The sequence below is a fragment of the Chlorocebus sabaeus genome, chromosome 16 (assembly GCF_047675955.1).
Source record: "Chlorocebus sabaeus isolate Y175 chromosome 16, mChlSab1.0.hap1, whole genome shotgun sequence".
Taxonomy (NCBI): Eukaryota; Metazoa; Chordata; class Mammalia; order Primates; family Cercopithecidae; genus Chlorocebus; species Chlorocebus sabaeus.
The window spans coordinates 70,398,702-70,419,323 of record NC_132919.1 but is presented as its reverse complement, the minus strand read 5'-3'; the positions used below and the strand labels follow the sequence as shown (position 1 = coordinate 70,419,323).

At 43.8% G+C, this 20,622-nt stretch overlaps 1 protein-coding gene across 1 annotated transcript; it reads right to left on the bottom strand.

The window, feature by feature from the left end:
- Nucleotides 1–2,002: 2,002 nt before the first annotated feature.
- Nucleotides 2,003–2,797, bottom strand: KRTAP17-1 (keratin associated protein 17-1). The gene has a single exon (XM_008012730.3). The coding sequence runs from the start codon at nucleotides 2,735–2,737 to the stop codon at nucleotides 2,423–2,425; it is 315 nt and encodes a 104-aa protein (XP_008010921.1). The 5' UTR covers nucleotides 2,738–2,797; the 3' UTR covers nucleotides 2,003–2,422.
- Between the last annotated feature and the right edge of the window lie 17,825 nt (nucleotides 2,798–20,622).

Here is a 20,622-nt window from a genome sequence, read left to right as displayed (position 1 = left end):
GTTCCTAGGAGGCCAATTCCAGCCAGAATGAAAATGGCTCAAATAGTAGAGTCTGAAACTGAGCCAGGGCAGAGTCAAATCTCAGGTTCTCTCCAAAAGAAGATGCTAATAATACTGCTGGGTTCGTAAATGAATGAAAACACAATGACCTACCACTATATACCTGTTGGAATGGCTAGAAATAAAAAGACTGATAATATTAAGTGTTAGCAAGGACATAGACACTGGAACTCTCAGACATTGCTGGCTGAAATACAAAATACTGTGGCCACTTTGCAAAACAACTCGGCAGTTTCATATAAGGTTAAGCAATCACTTACCATTTAAACAGCCATCCAATTGCTAAGTATCCAAAATAAAACATATGTTCACCAAAAAAGAAAAAAAAAATTCTACGAGAATGCTCATAGCAGCTTTATTCATAACAGCCAGAAATGCAAAAGAATCCAAATGCCCATAAGTAGGTGAATATATTTTTAATGTAGTTTATCTATACAATGGGATACTATTCAGTAGAAAAAAATGAATTATTGATACCTGCAACAATGAATAGATATAAAACATGTTAAGCAAAATGAAAAAGAGTTCGCACTGCGTTATTTCTTTTATATGAAATTCTAGACATGGTGAAATCTATAGTAACATAAAGAACAGGTTGATGGTTGCCAGGGTCTGGGGATAGGGGAGAAACTGACTATAAGGGCAAACTGGGGAATTTTTGGGGTGATGGAAAGTTCCATAAAGATCTTGAGTGCAGTGGTGGTTACATAAGTATGTACAAATGTCAGATCACATCATACTGTTCACTAAAAATGGGAACTTTTTATTATATGTAAATTATATTTCAATAAAGTTGACCATAAAAAAAGAAACAATTTTTTGAAGAAAAAGGTAAAAGCAACATAATCCCAGTTTTTATCATAAATATGCTTAGAAAAGAGTCTGGAAAGCTTATCAGTAATAAACCAAGTGGTGAACCTTCAGAATACTATTATTCTTTATATATTTTTGTATTTCTTCATTTTTCAAAGATCATTGCTATGCTTCTAATCAGAAAACAATTTTTCTTTGTCAAATGAAACATCACTTTGTAGGCATAAAAGTAAACATTATTTTTCCAGGGCAAGAGTAAAATTAGTTGTATTCTACATACAGCTTAAGATCACTTTCAACAAGAGGTTGAATCAACTATCTTTTGAGTTTTAAGCTCCCCGGTGGACCCACACACCTCGGCCGGGCCCTGCCTAGCAGAGATGTACTCACTCCCTGCTCCCTAGGACTCAGGCAGAAGAAACGTAGCTGGTTCCAGGTAAGACAACCTAGCACGGAAAAGTGAGACCCGGCCGAGCATGAGGCTGGAAGAAGAGACTGTGCTGCGCAGAACATCCTCAGAAACTGTGAATTCACAAGCTTTGCCATTAGAACTCCTTTCCATTCAGAACCAATCTTGTTTTACCAACGCCTCCTCTCCCACTTTGCCAGAAAGTTCCGATCAAGCCTGAAGCCCTCCTGCAGAGCCATCCTAGGAGAACTGTAGTGCAGAAGAAAGCCATGCCCTTCAATCACCATTACATGTGGCCAGCATCAGCATTTGCCCAGGAGGTTTTAAAAACACAGGTCCGGGGGGACTCTAGGCCCTAGAGCTAATGGGTAAAATCTCCAGTGATAAAACCCAAGGATCTATATTTTTAAAAGCTTCTCAAGTGAATCTCATGCAGCACACGGAAGCTTCCGTCTAGATCCATGGTTCTCAAACTTCAGTGCATAAGAATTATCTAAGGTTCTTGTTAAAAATACAGATTCCCAGGCCACGGTTGGGTGGATTCCGATTCTGTATGTCTTAGGGAGGGCCTCAGAATCTCCAGTTTTAACAAGCTCCCAGGTAATTCCGATGCAGGTGATCCAAAACCCACATTTCAAAAACCCTAAAACAGATGCCAGAGGGAATTTTTCTAACCCAGTCCTCAGCAGGGAGATCAAGGAAGAGGCAAGAGAACTAACCAGGTTATGCCAGCATGCTCAAATTTATTAAGAGGATCACAAAGAAGGTAGACTTTTTTTTGCATCTCAGAAGCAGCAGAAAGCCAGGGCGAAGGATCAGTCCCAAAGATACCTTGAAGAAGAGGATGTCTTATAGTACAAGACATCGAACTTCACGTGAATCGATAAGTATTGGGGATTCACCCTTGAGCTTGGGGTCACTTTGTTGTGACCCAGTTTTAATGTTGCATCAGAGTACGGCTCTTGTTCTCAGTGCCTCGAAATACCAGAGCAGGCGTTGGAGAACAAGCTCTCCTCTGCAAATCAGAGAAAGGCAAGACACTGTCTTGGGGGCATGGAAGGTTCTGTACACGAGGGGCTGTCCCCCTGGAGCAGATGGAGGCTTTCGGTGGGACTGCATCAGTGGCGGAGGGAGAGGTCTTCATTTTGTGTCGCATACAGGTGTGGGCTGGCAGCACACAGGCCCACAGCACCCGGAGCCGCAGCAACTGGACCCACAGCAACTGGATCCGCAGCAGCCACCGCCGCAGCCCCCGCAGCCTCCGCAGCCTCCGCAGCCACCCCCGCAGCCAGATCCACAGCAGGACGATCCGCAGCAGCCGCCCCCGCAGCCAGAGCCCCCGCAGCCACAGCAGGAGCCGCAGCAGCCACAGCAGGCCGGCTGACAGCAGCACTCTTCACAGCAGTTTTGCTCCTGGGTGCAGCAGGTGAAGCAGTCCCCCGGGCAGCACCCCATGGTCCTGGCCTGTCAGCTCGCAGGTCAGTAATGCAGCCGGAGTTCCCCACGACTGACCGTGGCCAGCCAGTTGGACGGCAGCTTTTATATCCCCTCACCCAGGCACGAGGGACGGGATGTTTTCTTTGTTATTATTTGTGCAAGTTTCCATAAGACCGGCTCATCAACTGGCTGTTTGTTTTCCAGTCCTGAGTACCTCAACTCATAAAAACGCCCCACTCCTGCCAACTGCTGTTTGTCCAGAGGGTAAAAATACATCTTCGAAAAGGCCTGTCATCATGGCCAAGCATCGGCCAGCTGTCATTAGCCAAGGTTGAAGATAGAAGGCGGAAGCCGACACAGCCTCTGGCTCTGGAATGAGGCGCTCACCTCCCGCATCTTCCCACGTTGGTGATGGACCCCATCTTCCATGGATGCTAGTCCCGGAAAGGCAGACCCACAACAGCCGAATGCCCTGTTCCCCCTGACACCAGTGGAGGCTGCTGAGAAGGCCTGATCCCGTGGCTTCTCCCAGGTGGAAATGGCATCCTCACCCCGGTTCACGTGAGCCAGGCAGATGTTTGTGTCTGTGTGTGGTATGGGGAGTGTGCCACACATTTAGGCTTGGCCCGTGAGCATCAATCATGAGTAATAACTGCCCTGTGAAATGGAGAGAGACTCATCGTAAAGCTGCAAGAAGCTGGTGAGGCACGGTCTGTCTTGGCTCCATGGTGAGCTGAATACTCACACTTCTCTCTAAATAGGTGGGAAGAAACTGAAATCAGAACCCTCTACCCACCCCCACTCCAGCCCCAGGCCTTTCCTTGATGGGGAAAGGAAGAGATGCAGGAAGAGGAAGAAGAGGAGAAGGAGAGGAAGAAAGGAAAGAAGAAAAGAAGGAAGCAAGCAGGAAGGAGATCAGTAAATATCCAAAACCCTACATTAAAATGGGAATGTTAGGCACTTTTTTAAAAGAGCTCCAACCTTATAGACCATCTGGCAGAAGGAGAAATTAGAGTACAAAATACCCAGTGTCATCCCCAGGAATAAAATGTCTTTGGAAGGAGTCTAAAATCTATAGATGGTTCAGGTCCATGTGTAAATTCTGAGATGGGTCAAAATTTCTGTCTCTTTCTTGGACTTTGGTACCTTGTCTCCTCTTGGAGTGCCCATGGCAGCCCTGGAGCTGGAATACAACATCTAGTAGGGGTGGAGGACAGAAGATAGGGGTGGGGTGAGAATGGAAGGAGGGATGGAAGTAAGGATCTGGATCAAGAGATCCAGTCCTTCCTTTTCATTTCCCTTTCTTTTTCAGATGGGCTAGAAGTAAGACAGCCTCTAAGAAGGGCTAGAAGGACTAAGGACAGGGTGGGGGTCCGGAGGCTGAATGATGAATGGGTTACTTGGATCTGATATGATACTCAATACTTCACAGGATATGAAATTTTAGAGCTGGGAGGAACCCCTGAAACATCATCTGGTCCAGGGATTTATGTCAGAATTGCCTAAAAGGGGGCCTTTTGAAAAGTACAGATTCCCAAACTGTATTCCAGTCCTTATGATAAATCAAAATGTGTGCTTATGAGAACTTGAGAAGCTATATATTTTAAACTTTCTCAGGTAACTCAGGTTACATTAGGAAACACTGATATAATCTAATCCCATTATGACCATCACCGCCAAGCACTTGTGTTTTACAGAAGATGACACCAAGGACCAGAGACGACACATCCGTGGTAAATTGGACCCATGGCCCAGATGTTCGCCCTCCTGGTCCAGTGTTTCTTCCACCATACCACGTCCACAGATGGGCACCTCTGAGTGAGCATAATACAGCAATGTCTATGGCAGACACATCCTTTTTTTTTTTTTTTTTTTTTTTTTTTTGAGACAGAGTCTCACTCTGTTGCCCAGGCTGGAGTACAGTAGCTTGATCTTGGCTCACTGCAACCTCCACCTCCTGGGCTCAAACAATTCTCCTGCCTTAGCCTCCCAAGTTGCTGGGATTACAGGCACACACTGACAAGCCTGGCTAATTTTTGTATTTTTAGTAGAGACAGGGTTTCACCATGTTGGACAGGCTGGTCTGTATCTCCTGACCTCAGGTGATCTGCCCGCCTCGGCCTCCCAAAGTGCTGGGGTTACAGGTGTGAGCCACCATGCCCAGCCCATATTTATTTATTTTAATAAGAGGTCAAGCATTCCCAGGATAAAAGGTACAAAAGAGTAGAAAGTCTTCCTCATCTTCCAGTGGCTCACCATTCAGTTCTCCTGCCTCTCACCCACTCCCTCACTGCTCCCGTAATTACTTAACCCCTCTGTACCTGAATTTCTTCATCTATAAAACAGAAATTAGGATAATAATGGTGACAGTTTCATAGAGCTGTTTTGATTAAATGAGTAAATATAAATGTATACATATTGAACACTTGGTTGTTTGAACAACTTGAAAATATACATTATCAAACTTTTATGTTTAACAATTGATATACTCATGAGCATTTACTCAGATTAAGTACAACATTCAGTGTACAACTCAAATTATACACTATGATTTCAATTGTGTAAATGTACATGTCATGATGAGGACTTGAAGTATTCACTGGTGTTATTTTTCTTCTGCAGTTTCTTTCACTGTTGTCTTTCCACACAAATTGGGCAGCAGTGGGGACTTTTTGTATTTGCTGCCCCCAGGGTAAGGTTATTACTGTGGAAATGCAGAGAGAATGACTTAGGTCAATGCTTAGCTTATGCAATTCGAAGTAGACTTTTGCAATGCAGGGGAGTGGGTTGTCAGATGACCAGGTCCATCTAGCCTCCTGGATGGGGTGATGAGAGGATGCAGAACTTGTGAACTAGAGATCAGAGAGAACTCCAATATCTTAGTTGATGCCATGAGAGGGATGATTGGGCCAAGAGTAAGAGAGGGCCATGTATACTTCAGTAGATGCCCACCATGAACCTGTTGCCAGCCTCTTGAAGGCTATGAAATTTCCATTGCATTCAAACATAACACTCCTCAAAGCTCAGATACCACCTCCACATGAAGGTTGGGAGGGAGAAATCCTGAATGATTTCTGTGTTTACACAGAACTTTTATTTTTTTCCCCCATAAGTTGGAATGAGGGTTTGAAATAAGTTTAAGCAGTCTCAGAGAAAAATTAAGTTATATATTTTTAACATATCTTAGAACATGAATTTTGAAATTTGTAACTAATACATGTTATAATATATTTATATATGTATATATCTTTATGGATACTTATCTGCATTAATATAAATATGTACATGCAGATCTTTGAAAAAACACTAAAAGGAAAGCTAAAATATTACCACTAAATGTATTTATTATGACATGATAAATGATTTTTATTTTCTTCTCTTTTTTGTATTTTTTAGAAATTTGCAGTGTGTAGGTATGAAATTTATAATGTAAACATTTTATTATTATTATTATTTGAATACAATGTCAAAGGCAAATGAAAACCTGGGAACAACACATGTAACTCATAGACAAAGCTTGCTTTCATTTTCTACTTAACAAAGGATTTCCATCAATCAAAGAGAAAGACCAGCAACCCAATAGAAAAACTGACAATGGGGATGAAAAGATAATTCATGGAAGAGGGAATATAAATAGCATTTAAGCATATGAAATATTGCTTAGTTGCATTCACAATAACAGAAAAGCAGATTAAAACTATTCCAAAATCCTATCTGTTATAAGATTTGCAAGGTCATATCTTTTGATAACACATTGTGTAATAAGGAATGAAGAGACAGATAGTCTCACACATTGCTGATAGGAGTTTAAATTGGTACAACCTTTATGGCAATATCCATCAAAATTACCAATGCAAAAACTAATTGATCCAATAATTTATATTCTAAGAGTTTATGACAGAGATATATCAAGATATATATAAAATGATGTAAGTACACAGTATCTATTGCAACATGGCTACAGATTCAACACTATCAAACTACCAACATCATTTTTAACAGAATTTGAAAAAACTATTATAAATTTCATATGGAACCAGAAAAGATCCCAAATAGCCAATGCAATCCTAAGCAGAAAGAACAAAGTGGAAGGCATCACATTACCCAATTTCAAAGTACAATATAATGCTACAGTAACCAAAACAGCATGGTACTGGTACAAAAACAGACATATATAATGGAACAGAATAGAGAACCCAGAAATAAAGCTGCTCACCTACAGCCATCTGATCTTTGACAAAGTTAACAAAAATAAGCAATGGGGAAAGGACCCCCTATTCAATAAATGGTGCTGGGATAACTGGCTAGCCATATGCAGAAGAATTAAACAACCTCTATATTTCACCATATAGAAAAATTAACTCAAGATGGATTAAAGATTTAAATGTAAGGCCTCAAACTATAAGAATCCTAGAAGAAAAACTAGGAAACATCATTCTGCACTAGTCTTGGGGAAAAATTTATTACTAAGTTCCCAAAAACAAATGCAACAAAAACAAAAATTGACAAGTGGGATCTAATTAAATGAAAGAGCTTCAGCGCAACAAAAGAAACTATCAACAGATTAAACAGATAACCTATAGAATGGAAGAAAATATCCACAAACTATGAATCCAACAAAGATCTAATATCCAGAATCTATGAAAAACATAAACAATTCAACAAGAAAAAAACAAACAACCCTGTTAAAAAGTGGGCAAAAGTCATGAACAGACACTTCTCAAAAGAAGACATGCAAGTGGCCAACAAACATGTGAAAAAATGCTCCACATCATTAATCATCACAGAAATACAAATCAAAACCACAATAAGATACCATCTCACACCAGTCAGAATGGCAGTTATTAAAAAGTCAAAAAACAACAGTTGTTGGTGAAGGTGTAGAGAAAAGGGACCACTTATTCACTGTTGGTGGGAATGTAAATTAGTTCAGCCACTGTGGAACGCAGTTTAAAAATTCCTCAAAGAACTTAAAATAGAACTACCATTCAACCCAGCAATCCCATTACTGGATGTATTAGTCTGTTCTTGCACTGCTATAAAGAAATGCCTGAGACTGGGTAATTGTGAAAGAAAAGAGGATTAATCGGCTCACAGTTTCATAAGCTATACAGGAAGCATGATGCAGGCATCTTCTCAGATTCTGGGGAGGCCTCAGAAAACTTACAATCATGGCAGCAGGCAAAGGGTAGCTGGCACTTCACATGGCCAGAGCAGGAGGAAGAGAGAGAGTGGGGAGATGCTACACACTTTTAAATGACCAGATCTCACAAGAACTCACTCACTATCACAACTAAGGGGGCTGGTGCTAAACCATTCATGATAAATCCCCTCTGTGATCCAATAACCTCCCACCAGGACCAACCTCCAACATTGGGAATTACAACTGAACGTGAGATTTGGGCAGGAACAGAGATCCAAATCATATCACTGGGTATACATCCAAAAGAAAATAAATCGTTACACCAGAAAAACACACATCCACTTACATGTTCATTGCAGCACTATTCACAATAGCAAAGACATGGAATCAGCCTAAATGCCCGTCAGCAGTGGACTGTATAAAGAAAATGTGGCACATATATATCATGGAATACTACCTGGCCGTGAAAAAAAATCATGTCGTTTGCAGCAACATGGATGCAGCTGGAGGCCATTATCCTAAGTGAATTAATACAAGAACAGAAAACTAAATACTATGTGTTCTCACTTATAAATGGGAGCTAAACAGTGGATGCACATGGATGTAAATATGGTAACAATAGACACAGGGAACTATGAGAGGGGAAAGGGAAGGAGGGGGGCAAGGGTAGAATAACTATTGGTTACTATGCTCACTACCTGGATAATGAGATCAATTGTGCCATACACCTCAGCATATATACCCAGGTAACAAACCTGCACATATACCCCCTGAATACAAAAGAAAAGTTGAAATTATTTTTTTAATTATTCTCCAGAAAAATTGTCCTCATTTGTATTCACTCCACAGTGCTTTCACCAATATAAGTTATTATTTTTAAAATACCTAAAATATCTTTGTCAATTGGGTAGGCCAATTATGAAGTCTCATTATAGTATTTATTTGTCATTGCATATGTTTATAGGCCACTGTTATTTCCTTTTTGGAAATTATCTGCTCATTCTAATTAGCCACCCATTTTTCCTACCTTACTTATATGAACTTATTTCCTGCCAAGTATATTAACTTTTCATTGTGTCACACACACAAGTTGCAAAATTTGTCCCAGGGTATATCACTTTATTTTAGTTGTGTCTATATTTTTATGCACAGAAATTTCTTTCTATGTAGGCAAATCTTTTTTCCTACCATTTTATGTTTCAAAAGTTCTCCTCTATCCCCAAATCAGACAACTATTCACTTTATTTTCATCTATTTTATGGTTGTGTTTTTTACACTTAATGCTGCTATCCATCAGGAATTTACTTTGGTGTGTGGCAGATACTTCTTTCCAAAAAATCCTAGTTTTCCTAATTGGGGAACCTGACTGCCTATTAAATGAAATTTGCTGACAAGATCCTGCCTCTACAAAAAATTAAAAAATAAAAAATTAGAGGGTGTGGTGGTGCATGCCTGTAGTACCAGCTACTCAGAAGGTTGAGGTAGGAGGATGGCTTGAGCCTAAGAGCTCAAGGCTGCAGTGACTGAGCTCAAGGAGCCATGATCAAGCCACTGCACTCCAACCTGGGCAATGGAGCGAGACCCTGTCTCTAATAAATTTTTTTTTAAAAAATAGTTTCTGTACAAGAAAGAACAGAATGCAGAGATCAAAAACCCAATCATGCCGTCTGTTCTGGTGGCCTCTAGTGTTCCTCTCGTGATATTACACAAGCAGCTTCTAGTGTTTCCTTTAGAAGCACTCACAAGACAGGCTCTGACACTAGATTCACCAGAAGCAACTGAACAAAAATTTGGTTTGATGAGAGAAGCTTATTATATTTACAAGGAACTAATTTAAACCATGCATCCAATTAACCATCTTTTGGCAAAGGGGGCACCTTAACCAGTCCCTCTCACATGCCAGGCCCTGCTGTGAGCACTTTATAGGTGTTTTCTTGGTTAATGCTCAAGATAGCTCAACACAAGTATTATTATCCTTACTTTGTACATGAAGAAACTGGAGCTCATGGTGGTCAATTACTTTACCCAGACGATGCAGAGCTTGGATTTGAACACAGATCTGTCGGTTTCTGAAGCCCATCCTCCTTCCTCTGTGTCTGGCTTTCTGAGAGAACCACAGAAAATTGCAAAGGCCCTGAGGCAGGAGCGTGATTGGCATGCTTGAGGCCCAGAGGGGAAGTCTGCATCTGGCCTGGTGCGAGCGGGGGAGAGCGGCAGACAGCTCAGGGAGAGAAGTCCCAGGTTCAATGGCTGAGGCTGTTGCAACGCTCTAGCTGTTACTCAGAGCAGCTGGGGAGCCAGCAGATGATCCTGACCAGAAGTGGGCTCAGCTGTGGCTCTGGTGTTAACAGGCCACACCACACCAGTGGGGAGGAGATGGGGGCCAGCTGGCTGGTCCAGGTAAGTAATGAAGGGTGCTCAAACTAGGTGGGAGAAGGCAGGCGATGAGTAGCGTCACCTCAGGATCATTGTGAAGGTGTCACCTGTATGATTTACTCATGGACTTAATGGGGATGGGTGCGGAGGGAAAAGGAGAGTCCAGTCCACAGGCCCCATGAGCCAGACTGAATGGGTTTTAATTTCAACTCAGCTAGCAGGGAGCTATGTGACTGCACAGGAGCCAGTGCAAACTGAACAGACGGGGACATCCTCCCTGGACTACTGTCCATTCATCCATCCATTCATCCATTGGCCCATCTCTAGTACTGTCCCAACTACAGCCCTAGCAAGTGGAGACAACAAAAAGACCAGTTTTCCAGCTTTGTGGTCTTGGAAGCAGTTGCTACCAGTATGAGGAGAGAGAATCAGTTTCCTCCAGGATCCAGAGAGCATATCAGCCAGCCTCAGGGTCAGGAAAGGAGCTCAGCCTCTCCACCAGCTAGACAGGCCTGCAGTAGGATGGGGCTGGGGCTGGCCATGCGGATCACTTGGGCCTCATGAGGGGAAAAGAAAGACCACGGGGCAGAGGAGGAGCATGGGGGCAGCTGGTGGCCTAAGGAGAAGGCATCTCAGAGAAGGGGTCTGTCTTAGTTTGTTTTCACGCTGCTATAAAGAAATATCGGAGACTGGGTAATTTATCAAAGAAAGAGGTTGAATTGACTCACAGTTCAGGAAACTTACAATCATGGTGGAAGGCAAAGGGGAAGCAGGCACCTTCTTCACAAGGCAGCAGGAGGGAGGGAGTGAGAAAACGAGGAAGTGCCATGCTTTGAAACCATCTGCTCTTCTGAGAACTCACTCACTATCAGGGGAACAACATGGGGGAACCCAGCCCCCTATAATCCAATCACCTCCCATGAGGTTCTTCCCTTGACACATGGGGATTACAGCTCAAGATGAGATTTGGGTGGGGACAAAGAGCCAAACCTATCAGGGTCTCACTCTGTCTTGCAGCTCCCCAGGGGCTGAAGCTGAGTGCAGAACTGCTGACCCTGCTCTACAGCTTGAGGGAGCTCTGCCTGTGCACCCCCTTCTGCTGCTTCCTGGGGGTGGGGCCTGCTTCCTCAAAAGAAGGGTGGATCTGTTCTCCTGCCAGCCCCCCACAGGGCCTTGTGGAGCCCTGGCCACGTCCTCCCAAGGTGAGGGCATAAAACTGGGCTCCCTGCCCTTCTTGCTGCTTGGGTGACAAGCCTCGGGTCATCCCTAGGTCCTGTCACTGCTCCTGCTTCTAAATGGAGAGCGTTTTGCCAGATCTTCCTGGGAGAGGCCGGGGGCTCATCCTGTTGTTTGTTCTATCTTGGTAAAATGAGGTTGAGACATCTAGACAAGCAGACAATAGAGTGGCTCCCAGGAAGGGGGGTGGCGGGTGCTGGCATTTGGGCTTGCCTGGACCTTGTGGCGAGGGAGAAAGGTTACCAGGAGGCAGCACTGTCAGTCAGGGCTAAAGTCAGGAAGAGGTGGTTATGCTGGGGGTTGTGGGGGCAGAGTGTGGCTGGCTTGGGGTGGGGCATAAGTGAGAGCCAAGATCTGTCAGCATGCAGTGGGTGTGACTGACACCTGGCCTAGGGGCTGTGGGGCCCAGTGGTTGCTCTTAGTTCCTGGATCCAAGGAGATTTCTGGAGCTTGTGCCTGGGGCTTTCTAGGGGTAGAGATGGTGAGGGGCAGGGAAAGGGTGGCAGAGGAGGCCTTGCATGGCAGAGTTCAGGGCAGGATGCCGGGCAAGGACCAGATTGCAGTGGCTGCTCCCATCCCCACCACTACCCCTACCTCTACCCCAACCTTGGTGCAGGGTAGGGCCTTGGCAGGTGCCCTCTGCTTTGGCCTCAGCAGATCACAGGATGGAAGCCAGCAGTCCAATAGGCGTGCCACTCAAGCCAGCAGTGACCTACAGCTTCTGCTTCCTGGAGCGTGCGGTGCCCACCCAGGAGAGCACAAGCACACTCCACACCCCTGACCTTGAGGGCACTGGGAGGTGGGGGCGCTGTGCTGGGACCAAGGCCTTGCAGCCCTGTGCGTGTGCCCTGGAAGGTAGCCTAGGAGTCCTGCGTGCACCTCTCTGCGCCGGGGGGTGGGACAGGAGCCTGAACAGTGGCAGAGAGGGAGAGGAGAAGGGAGAGGGACGTGCAAAAGAAGGAGACAGAAAGAGACATGGGGAGAAAGGAGTTAGAGAGAGGAAGAGAGATGGGGAGAGAGACAGAGGAGGCTGAGAGGTAGCATGGGGAGAGAGATAAGGAGAGAGACATAAAAGGTACAGAGACAGGGAGAAATGGGCATGAGCAGAGGTCAGGTCACTCTTGATCTTAGTTCCCAGTGCAAACTGCAGGTCACCGTCACCTGCCCACACGTGCACTGAAGAGCTCTGTGCGTGCTGCCCACAGCCCCTGAGAACCCCTTCTCTTGAAGAATAAAACTTTTGATGACTGCCATTCCTCACTGGATTTTGGTTGTGTCTTTGATGAACCGTGATGTCCCACCTTCCTGGGCTCAAGGTTCCACCAAAAGCTGATGCCTCTTTTTGGGAGGCTCTGCAGTGCCTTCATCTCACTAGGCTCCCCAGGAAGCTTATGAACTTGGGTTGGACCCTAAGCAGTCGGATACGTGCTGGGGCTCTGCTTCTCTCTTTCGTTAAGAGGGAAAGTTAAAAAAGAGATTGAAGCATGGTCTGCAGAGAATGTACTTGTGCAAACACCAGGAGAACAAGAAGCCTGAGTTGTCTTCATTTCTCTTAAAAACACTCATTCCCTCCATGCCATCTTAGTGAGGGCATGAAGCACAGCATGTGTGTATATGTGTGCAGGTGTCTGAACATGTATGTATGTGCATGTGTGTGTGTTCATGTGTGTGTGTGTGTGTTGCAGGGGTGTGCTGTGGACAGCAGGTCCAGGGGACAGCTCCAACTCAAAGCTGCAAGTCTCTGTGATAGAATGGTCAAGATTCACTGGACCACAGCAAGAGATGTTTTCATGTGCATCCAGATTTATTAGCATTTAAACCCATATTTTTAGTACCATGTAAACCTTAAGTTACTTATCTATTCTTAGAAGCATTTACACCAGCAGTCCCCAACCTTTTTGGCACCAGAGACCAGTTTCGTGGAAAACAACTTTCCCATGGGCCAAGGAGAGGGGAAGGGATGATTTGGGGCTGATTCAAGCCCATTACATTTATGGTGCACTTTATTTCTACTATTAATACATTGTAACATACAATGAAAAAATTATACAACTCACCACAATGTAGGATCCGTGGGAGCCTTGAGCTTGTTTTCCTGCATCTACATGATCCCATCTGGGGGTGATGGGAGACAGTGACAGATCATCAGGCATTAGATTCTCATGGGAAACTCTCAAGTTTCCCATCAGCAAGAAGCTAGGAGGAGAGAAGCAAGAGGCCCTCTTCCCTGTCTCCTTACTTGAAGGAGAGAGGAAAGAAGCCCTCTTGGCTAGCCCTGAAGGCAAACGTATGAATACTTTAGAGTTACTAACATCAGAGTGGTGTAAGGACTGGAAAAGATGATCCATGTTAAATCCACACTCCCTCCCGTTCCCAGTCTCCTATTTCCAGGAAAAGCTGTCCAGGCCCTTCCCAGGCCTGCGTTTTGTTTGGGGTACACATGCCACCATAAACTCCATCACCTGCCATCTTGGAACTCTCTCTCCACAAATCCCTTTTCTCTTTCTACTTTTATTTGCAAAATTTCTGACAAAGAAAATATCATTGGAAGATATTCTCAATAAAAATCAAGGATGTGTATTTGAAAAAGGAAACTCCATCCTGGGCAGCAAAATATCCTAAGACAATGAATCCGCTAGACAGATATCTTAAAGAGAAATGAACCGACCCAAATGTGGTCCCCATTGGTAACATACACGTATTTTATTGATGCTTCTATGGTTAATAGCATCGCCATGCTCCCCTTGAGACATAGTGCATCCCAGTCCATCATAGAGGGGGAAATACTCATTGTTTAAACCTTGTATAGTGCTTCCAGGAGAGCCTTAAATTATTGTAACAAAGCAGTTAGGTTTTTTATAAAGTGACGTTTGACTCACCTGACCTTATCCTTATCATAGTAAGTATGAAAATCACAATACCTTTACACAAATACCTTATTAGAGGGATCTGGACAAATGTCATTTGCCATCACTTAGAGTTGTATATACATTTACAAAACCATAAAATGCTAGAAGGACATACATTTAATATACATTAATGCATAAATTTCATATGTATGTCCTTCTAGCATTTTATGGTTTTGTAAATGTATATGCAAGTCTATGGTTTTTTTAAATACAAACATAAACATGAACTGGCATTTTTCAATCAACTTCTTTAATTGGATATGCAATTTGTGTGAGTTTGATAGAACTCGGTCCAACCAAAGAAGTTCACTGTTTTAGCAGGTCTTCGCTTGTGATCAGTCACAGCTTAACCTAATGATCACTAAAGGGAAAAAAGAAAAAAATAACCGCTTTGTGCCTGGGACTGTGGTGTCCTGGGCCAAACACAAGACGTTACAGGTTACTCAGCCTATTCTAAGCATCATAAGTTTCCACCAGATAAACAGCAATGCCATGAAGACTTCAAGGTTTCACACCCAGGATTACCACAATTATTAATGGCTGAAATAAAGAGATTAGCCTTTGCTTTTCCATCCAATTCTTTTGCATTTTGCTTCCTTTTAATAGCAATAAAATACTTTAAAACAAACAGATAGTCAAAAAAATAAAGAACAGAGAAAATATATTTTAAAACTTGTGCTTTCCTACCCAGAATTTGTGGCTGTTAATATTTTTTCATATATGCTCTAAGTGGGTTTAAAATCAAGAAATACAGCATTGAGAACTTCCTTGACTTTCACATCCATTCTCATTCCAATCTCTTCTTCCCAGAGACAAACACAATTATACATTTGATATGTATGTCCTTCTAGCATTTTATGGTTTTGTAAATGTATACACAAGTCTAGGTTCTTTAAAAATATTAACATAAACAATGAACTGGTATTTTTCAATCAACTCCTCTAATTGGATATACAATTAGTGTGAATTTGAGAGAACTTGTTGGTCCATACAAGAAGTTCACTTTTTCACCAGGTCTCTACTTGTGATCAGTGATAGCTTAACCTAATGATCACTAAAGGGGAAAAAAAGAAAAAATTTAGACACATCCTGACTCTCTCAATTATAATCCAAAACTTTCTAGAATGGATGCCTCACATGGTTACATTTGACCACCTTTGATTCAACAGCCCCTGAGCTTTATGTCTAGCAAGAGATGCCCAGAGCTCTATGGAAAAGAGGGCAGCAGACCAGACCAAAGCTTTGCAGTCTCAGCACATCACGGAGCCACAGGGACGTAAGCATGTCAGGCAACTTTCTGGGTTTATACTTAAGCACCTCTGAAAACTGGAAGAACCCTTGGCACAAATTCAATCGTCGTGTGGGCAAACCAGTTTAGTTCCTAGTTTCTGTTTACTGTTGGGCTTGGTTCAAATGTTGCATTCTGTACCCCTGTTCTTGCCACCAGAGTTATTTCACCATGAAGTTTCACATCTAATCCTATGAGTGTCATGATTGTTAATCTAAGAATAACATACTGCCTTCCAAAAACAGCGTCAAGGTTGAGAGAAGGAAGAATTACTCCCTTCTCATTAGAAAAAAGACAATCCTGTACACACATGTTTACTGCTTTTCTCAGTTGCCTAAGTGCATCTTCTGTTGATACACAAAAACTTGTTTTGCTGCATGACATTGCTCAAGCAACACCTCTATGCGTCATCTCCTCATCTGCCCTAAATAGGTTATGCATTTCAGGTAGGCAGATTATTAATTATTTGTTGAGCACCTATTGTGTGCCTACTTTGTGTCTGCCATAAAAGTACCACAAGGATCAGTTTTAAAATGTGAAAATTCTTCAAAATTATTTAAACTGTCTGACTCAAGCGCTAATCTATCAGGGACAATGGCCGGATGGAGTCCAGGGATGAGGTTTTGAGCCAGCTGCATGGATTGTTCCAAGGCAGCAATATGCAGGTATGAGCTGTGCCAGGCACAAGAGCACCCAGTTGCAGGGTGGGATGGAGACCAGCTTATGTGCTGCTTGCCAAACCAGGCACCTGCAGGCTGCTTCCACCCAGAGAGAGCCTTTCTCTAAACCATTAATGGTGCACAGCGGTTACTGCAGACCTGGTTAAGAGGTCAAGAGCAGAAAAAGCTAGAGAGAATGGGGGGCAGATATCAGGAGGCACCAAAGGTCAGAACCAGGAAAAGTTAGAGAGAATAGGGGCCAATAATGCCCTGGAGGCACCCAAGGCCAGAACCAGAAAAGCTGGATCTACCATTAAATCCAAGGGGTGAACATGGGGCTAGAAATGGAGACAAAGGCAAGGTAGTGACAGAAACAGGGCAGCAAACAACGACCAAGCAAAAAAACTGACAATTTACTAAATGCCTAAGACAACTGCAATAGACAGTTGTTTTTTTCTCCTCCTCCTTTCTTCCTCCCTGCCTTTCTTCCTTACTCACTCATTCTCCCTCCTTCCTCCTCGTGCTCCTCTTTGTCTCCTTTCTTTCTCTGTTTTAGTAACAATCTTAGAGCACAAGTGTAAACCTTCAGTTAAACGGATAGCAGTGAGGCAGACACCGGCTTTTCTAAAATCCTTGACATCCAAATGTGAAACAGAGCTCACTAAAGCTCAGCTGCACAATTCCAGATGCTCCTCTCTCCATCTCTCACCCGTAGAATATTTTCCCTCGCATAGCCCACTGAAGTGTCTATGCACTTCCGTTCATGAAATGCTGCCTTGGGGAACCAATCTAATTAAGCATTTATCAAGAACGGGTTGAAACTCTTTCATCTATGTCCTTTCCCTGCCCCCAGAATGCACCCTTCTTAGAGGCACGTCCCTCTGTGACGGTCATACCTGTGCACTACTATGCATGGCCTGTGGTCACTTCCCATGGTGACCCTCCCCCATGTCCCCCTGGCTCTTTGACAATGGACCACACGGTCTCTGCTCTCAGGGTCTTGGCAACCCTCGTGTTTCACAGTGGCCAGTAGTCAGCCAGTCTCCACGACCAACCAAGACAAAGTCAGCATGTGCAGGTCTGAAATAATTATTAAAATGAAATAGAAATAGGTTAAATTTTACCCAGGCTTTTAATGATATACTTAATTGTTGCTTTCCTGTGTAGAAAATAGGCATAAGTGGCCAAGCGCGGTGGCTCACGCCTGTAATCCCAGCACTTTGGGAGGCTGAGGTAGGTGGATCACGAGGTCAGGAAATCGAGACCATCCTGGCTGACACGGTGAAACCCCGTCTCTACTAAAAATACAAAACATTAGCCGGGCGTGGTGGCGGGCGCCTGTAGTCCCAGCTATTTGGGAGGCTGAGGCAGGAGAATGGCGGGAACCTGGAGGCAGAGCTTGCCATAAGCCAATATCACCAGCCTGGGTTACAAAGTGAGACTCTGTCTCAAAAAAAAAAAGAAAGAAAAAAGAAAATAGGCATAAGTGGAAATCAGTTCCCATAAAGTGACTGAAATTCCTATGACTGACACCACCAGCTCTGTGCTTTAATCTTTCCGTTTGAAAATTCTGATTGTTATAATCAGCAAAAATGCCACCAGTTTCATAATCATAATTAGCCATCTTCCTCCTAACACAGCACGCACACACACCTGCACTCACACACACCTGCACGCACACACACCTGCACGCACACACACCTGCATGCACACACACCTGCACGCACACACACCTGCACTCACACACACCTGCACGCACACACACCTGCACTCACACACACCTGCACGCACACACACCTGCACGCACACACACAAGCATAGGTGCACAGACCCACACAGATGCATGCAGGCACATCCGAATTCTTTTCTCTCTGATTCTCAGCCCTGGAGCTCAGATTCTTCAGTTTCTTGCCCCGTCTGGCCTGTCTTCTACAACCCTCAGTTTGAGAGGACCTGAAACTAGATTCTCACCTGGGTACTGAAGGGCTCGAATGAGCGAAACCTTTGATTCTCAAGGCTGTGGAGTCTGTGTCCTGAGCAATAGGAAAGGGGTCAGAATGCAGGGCTGCTAAGGAAGTGAATAGGAACTCCGTTTACTGGACACCTATGGTGTATCTGGTTGGGTTGAGCACCTTTGCAACATAATCTCATTCTACCCTAATTTAAAAGAAAATGAGGTGGTTATTAGTCTCCCATTTTCAGTTTAAGAAACCGTGGCTTTAAATCCTAGTAACACACTTCAGGCTGAGATACAGATAGAGGTTATAAGACTGAAACCAGATTGAAAACTAAAACAGTCACTTTCAAATGCATGATTTTTCTGGGGTTTGGTTTCTAGCCTTTCTTTTTGCGCCTTTTAACCACTTGTAAAACTTTAAACACACTCACTCCCATGTGCCACACCCAAGCTCGTGGGGGTCGTGACGCTGCAGGAAGTCATCTTGTGTAGATACCATCACATCCAGGCCGCAGCTGACCACGCGTTCGAATTTTTTTGTAAATATGTCTTTGACTGGGGAGGCTGTACATCTTCCCTAGGCTTTACATTTCAGTCCTGTGCTTGTCCCTACATGTTTAAAAAAAAAAAAAAAAAAAAAAGTGAGGGTGAGGGAACGCTACCTCTGCACACCTGCTGCAGGCTCAGCCAGGAGCCCGGTGGGGCCGGGGCCCACCTGCCTGGCACGTAACTTCATCAAGTTGTTGGTGTGCATTTTGCAATAACAAGGGACAGGCCGTGTCATCCTCATATCCTTTTAGAGTTGGAGCCATTCTTGTGACTTTTGGTGCCTGCTTCCAGACTCCCCTGTTTTTGATGAGAAAGGTGAGCAGTCGTTAGATGTCAGTGATTCTTCTTTGAAACATAAAAAAAGACATACCTGAATTGTAACTGTCATCCACTATCACGAAACTTTAAACGTTAGTGTTCAGTAAACCTATTTTCCATTCAACTGCCAACACGCTCCTTTTAACAAAAGTGTCAATCAAATTAATCCTTTTAACTCTCCCAAGTCTTTCCTCTTCCCTTGAAATGAAATCGGATCCCCCGCAGAGCTGGCGAGCCCCCATGTACCCTGGCCACTGCCCACACGTACAGGCCGATTGCTTCTCCCCTACTCATCACTCTAGATGCCCTGGCCTTGTTCCCTCCTTCAGAGGCATCCGCCTCACTCCTTTCCTTGACTTGCTGTCCCCCTCTCTAGAAAGCTCTTTCCCTCTGCTCTGTTTCTTCTCTGTTTTCAGGTCTCAATGCAAATGTCACCTCTCAGGCAAGCTCTCCAAACTGAGACAATAGGAGCTCAGCTCGTGTCTATCAAAAATAGGAGCAAACAGACTTTGTAGGAGACTGAGTAGAATGTTTTACTGGGACTAGACAATATCAAACTTAGACCCCAAGATCCCAGGAATTCATATTCAAGGTCAAAGTGTCAATGACAAGAATACTGAGCCTTACATAGGTACCGTGCTGCACCATTTATAAAGCACTTCCATACACAGGGGATCTTCACAACCCCACGAGGCTGCCAGGTCTCTCGAAAAGAGGACTCTGATGGTCAGGGCAGCCAACAATATACCCAAAACCAGGACCCAAAAATGCTGCCTCCAAAACAAGCCATAATTCTTCTCATCACAGCATCCTACACCATCTCCTAGTGGGTAAGACTCACAGCCCGGCACCATCATGGTTTATTTCACAGGAAGGGGCAGGGCAGGGATTAGGAGACATTTCCTGGGTTCTGGTTTCCTTGCTTCCTTGTTATGGGCCTCTCCCCTCAGAGCAGTGTTTTCTGAGAAGGCCTGGCTCTAGCTAATGACCTCAGAGACTGCAGACCTGGGAACCTGTGGAAAAGAGAAATTAAGCTTGCACCTGGGAAAGCCCAGAACCTCGCCTTTAAGAATTCTTGCTTTTTTTTTTTTTTTTTTTTTTTTTTCCCTGCCTCTGCTTTGTTGCTGAAATATTCAAGAGAGAAAGAGAGCGTTCTGAACCCATTATTTATCTCCTCCTTCCAAGCAGGCAGCAGACATTCATGATTAATGATGAGGTGACTTTCTACATTGATTTAATTGAAATCTGTATCCTCTCCAGGTTATTTATTTTTAAAGTTGATAAAGACCTTTTCTACTGATTCTTCTCTTCCAAACTCAAATAAAGAAATGTTTTGTATACATGATCTTCCGCTAAAAAGGAGCCCAGACTCTCAGATCCTCTATTCTCTATTCTATAGGGTTGTGCTGCTGAAGACAGATGGAGTAGTGAGTAATCAATCTTTGAGACTCAGCATTCTCTCCATGTT

Bases quoted from the DNA above. Each gene is read 5' to 3' on its own strand.
- KRTAP17-1 (XM_008012730.3), bottom strand. From the start codon at position 2,737: ATGGGGTGCTGCCCGGGGGACTGCTTCACCTGCTGCACCCAGGAGCAA.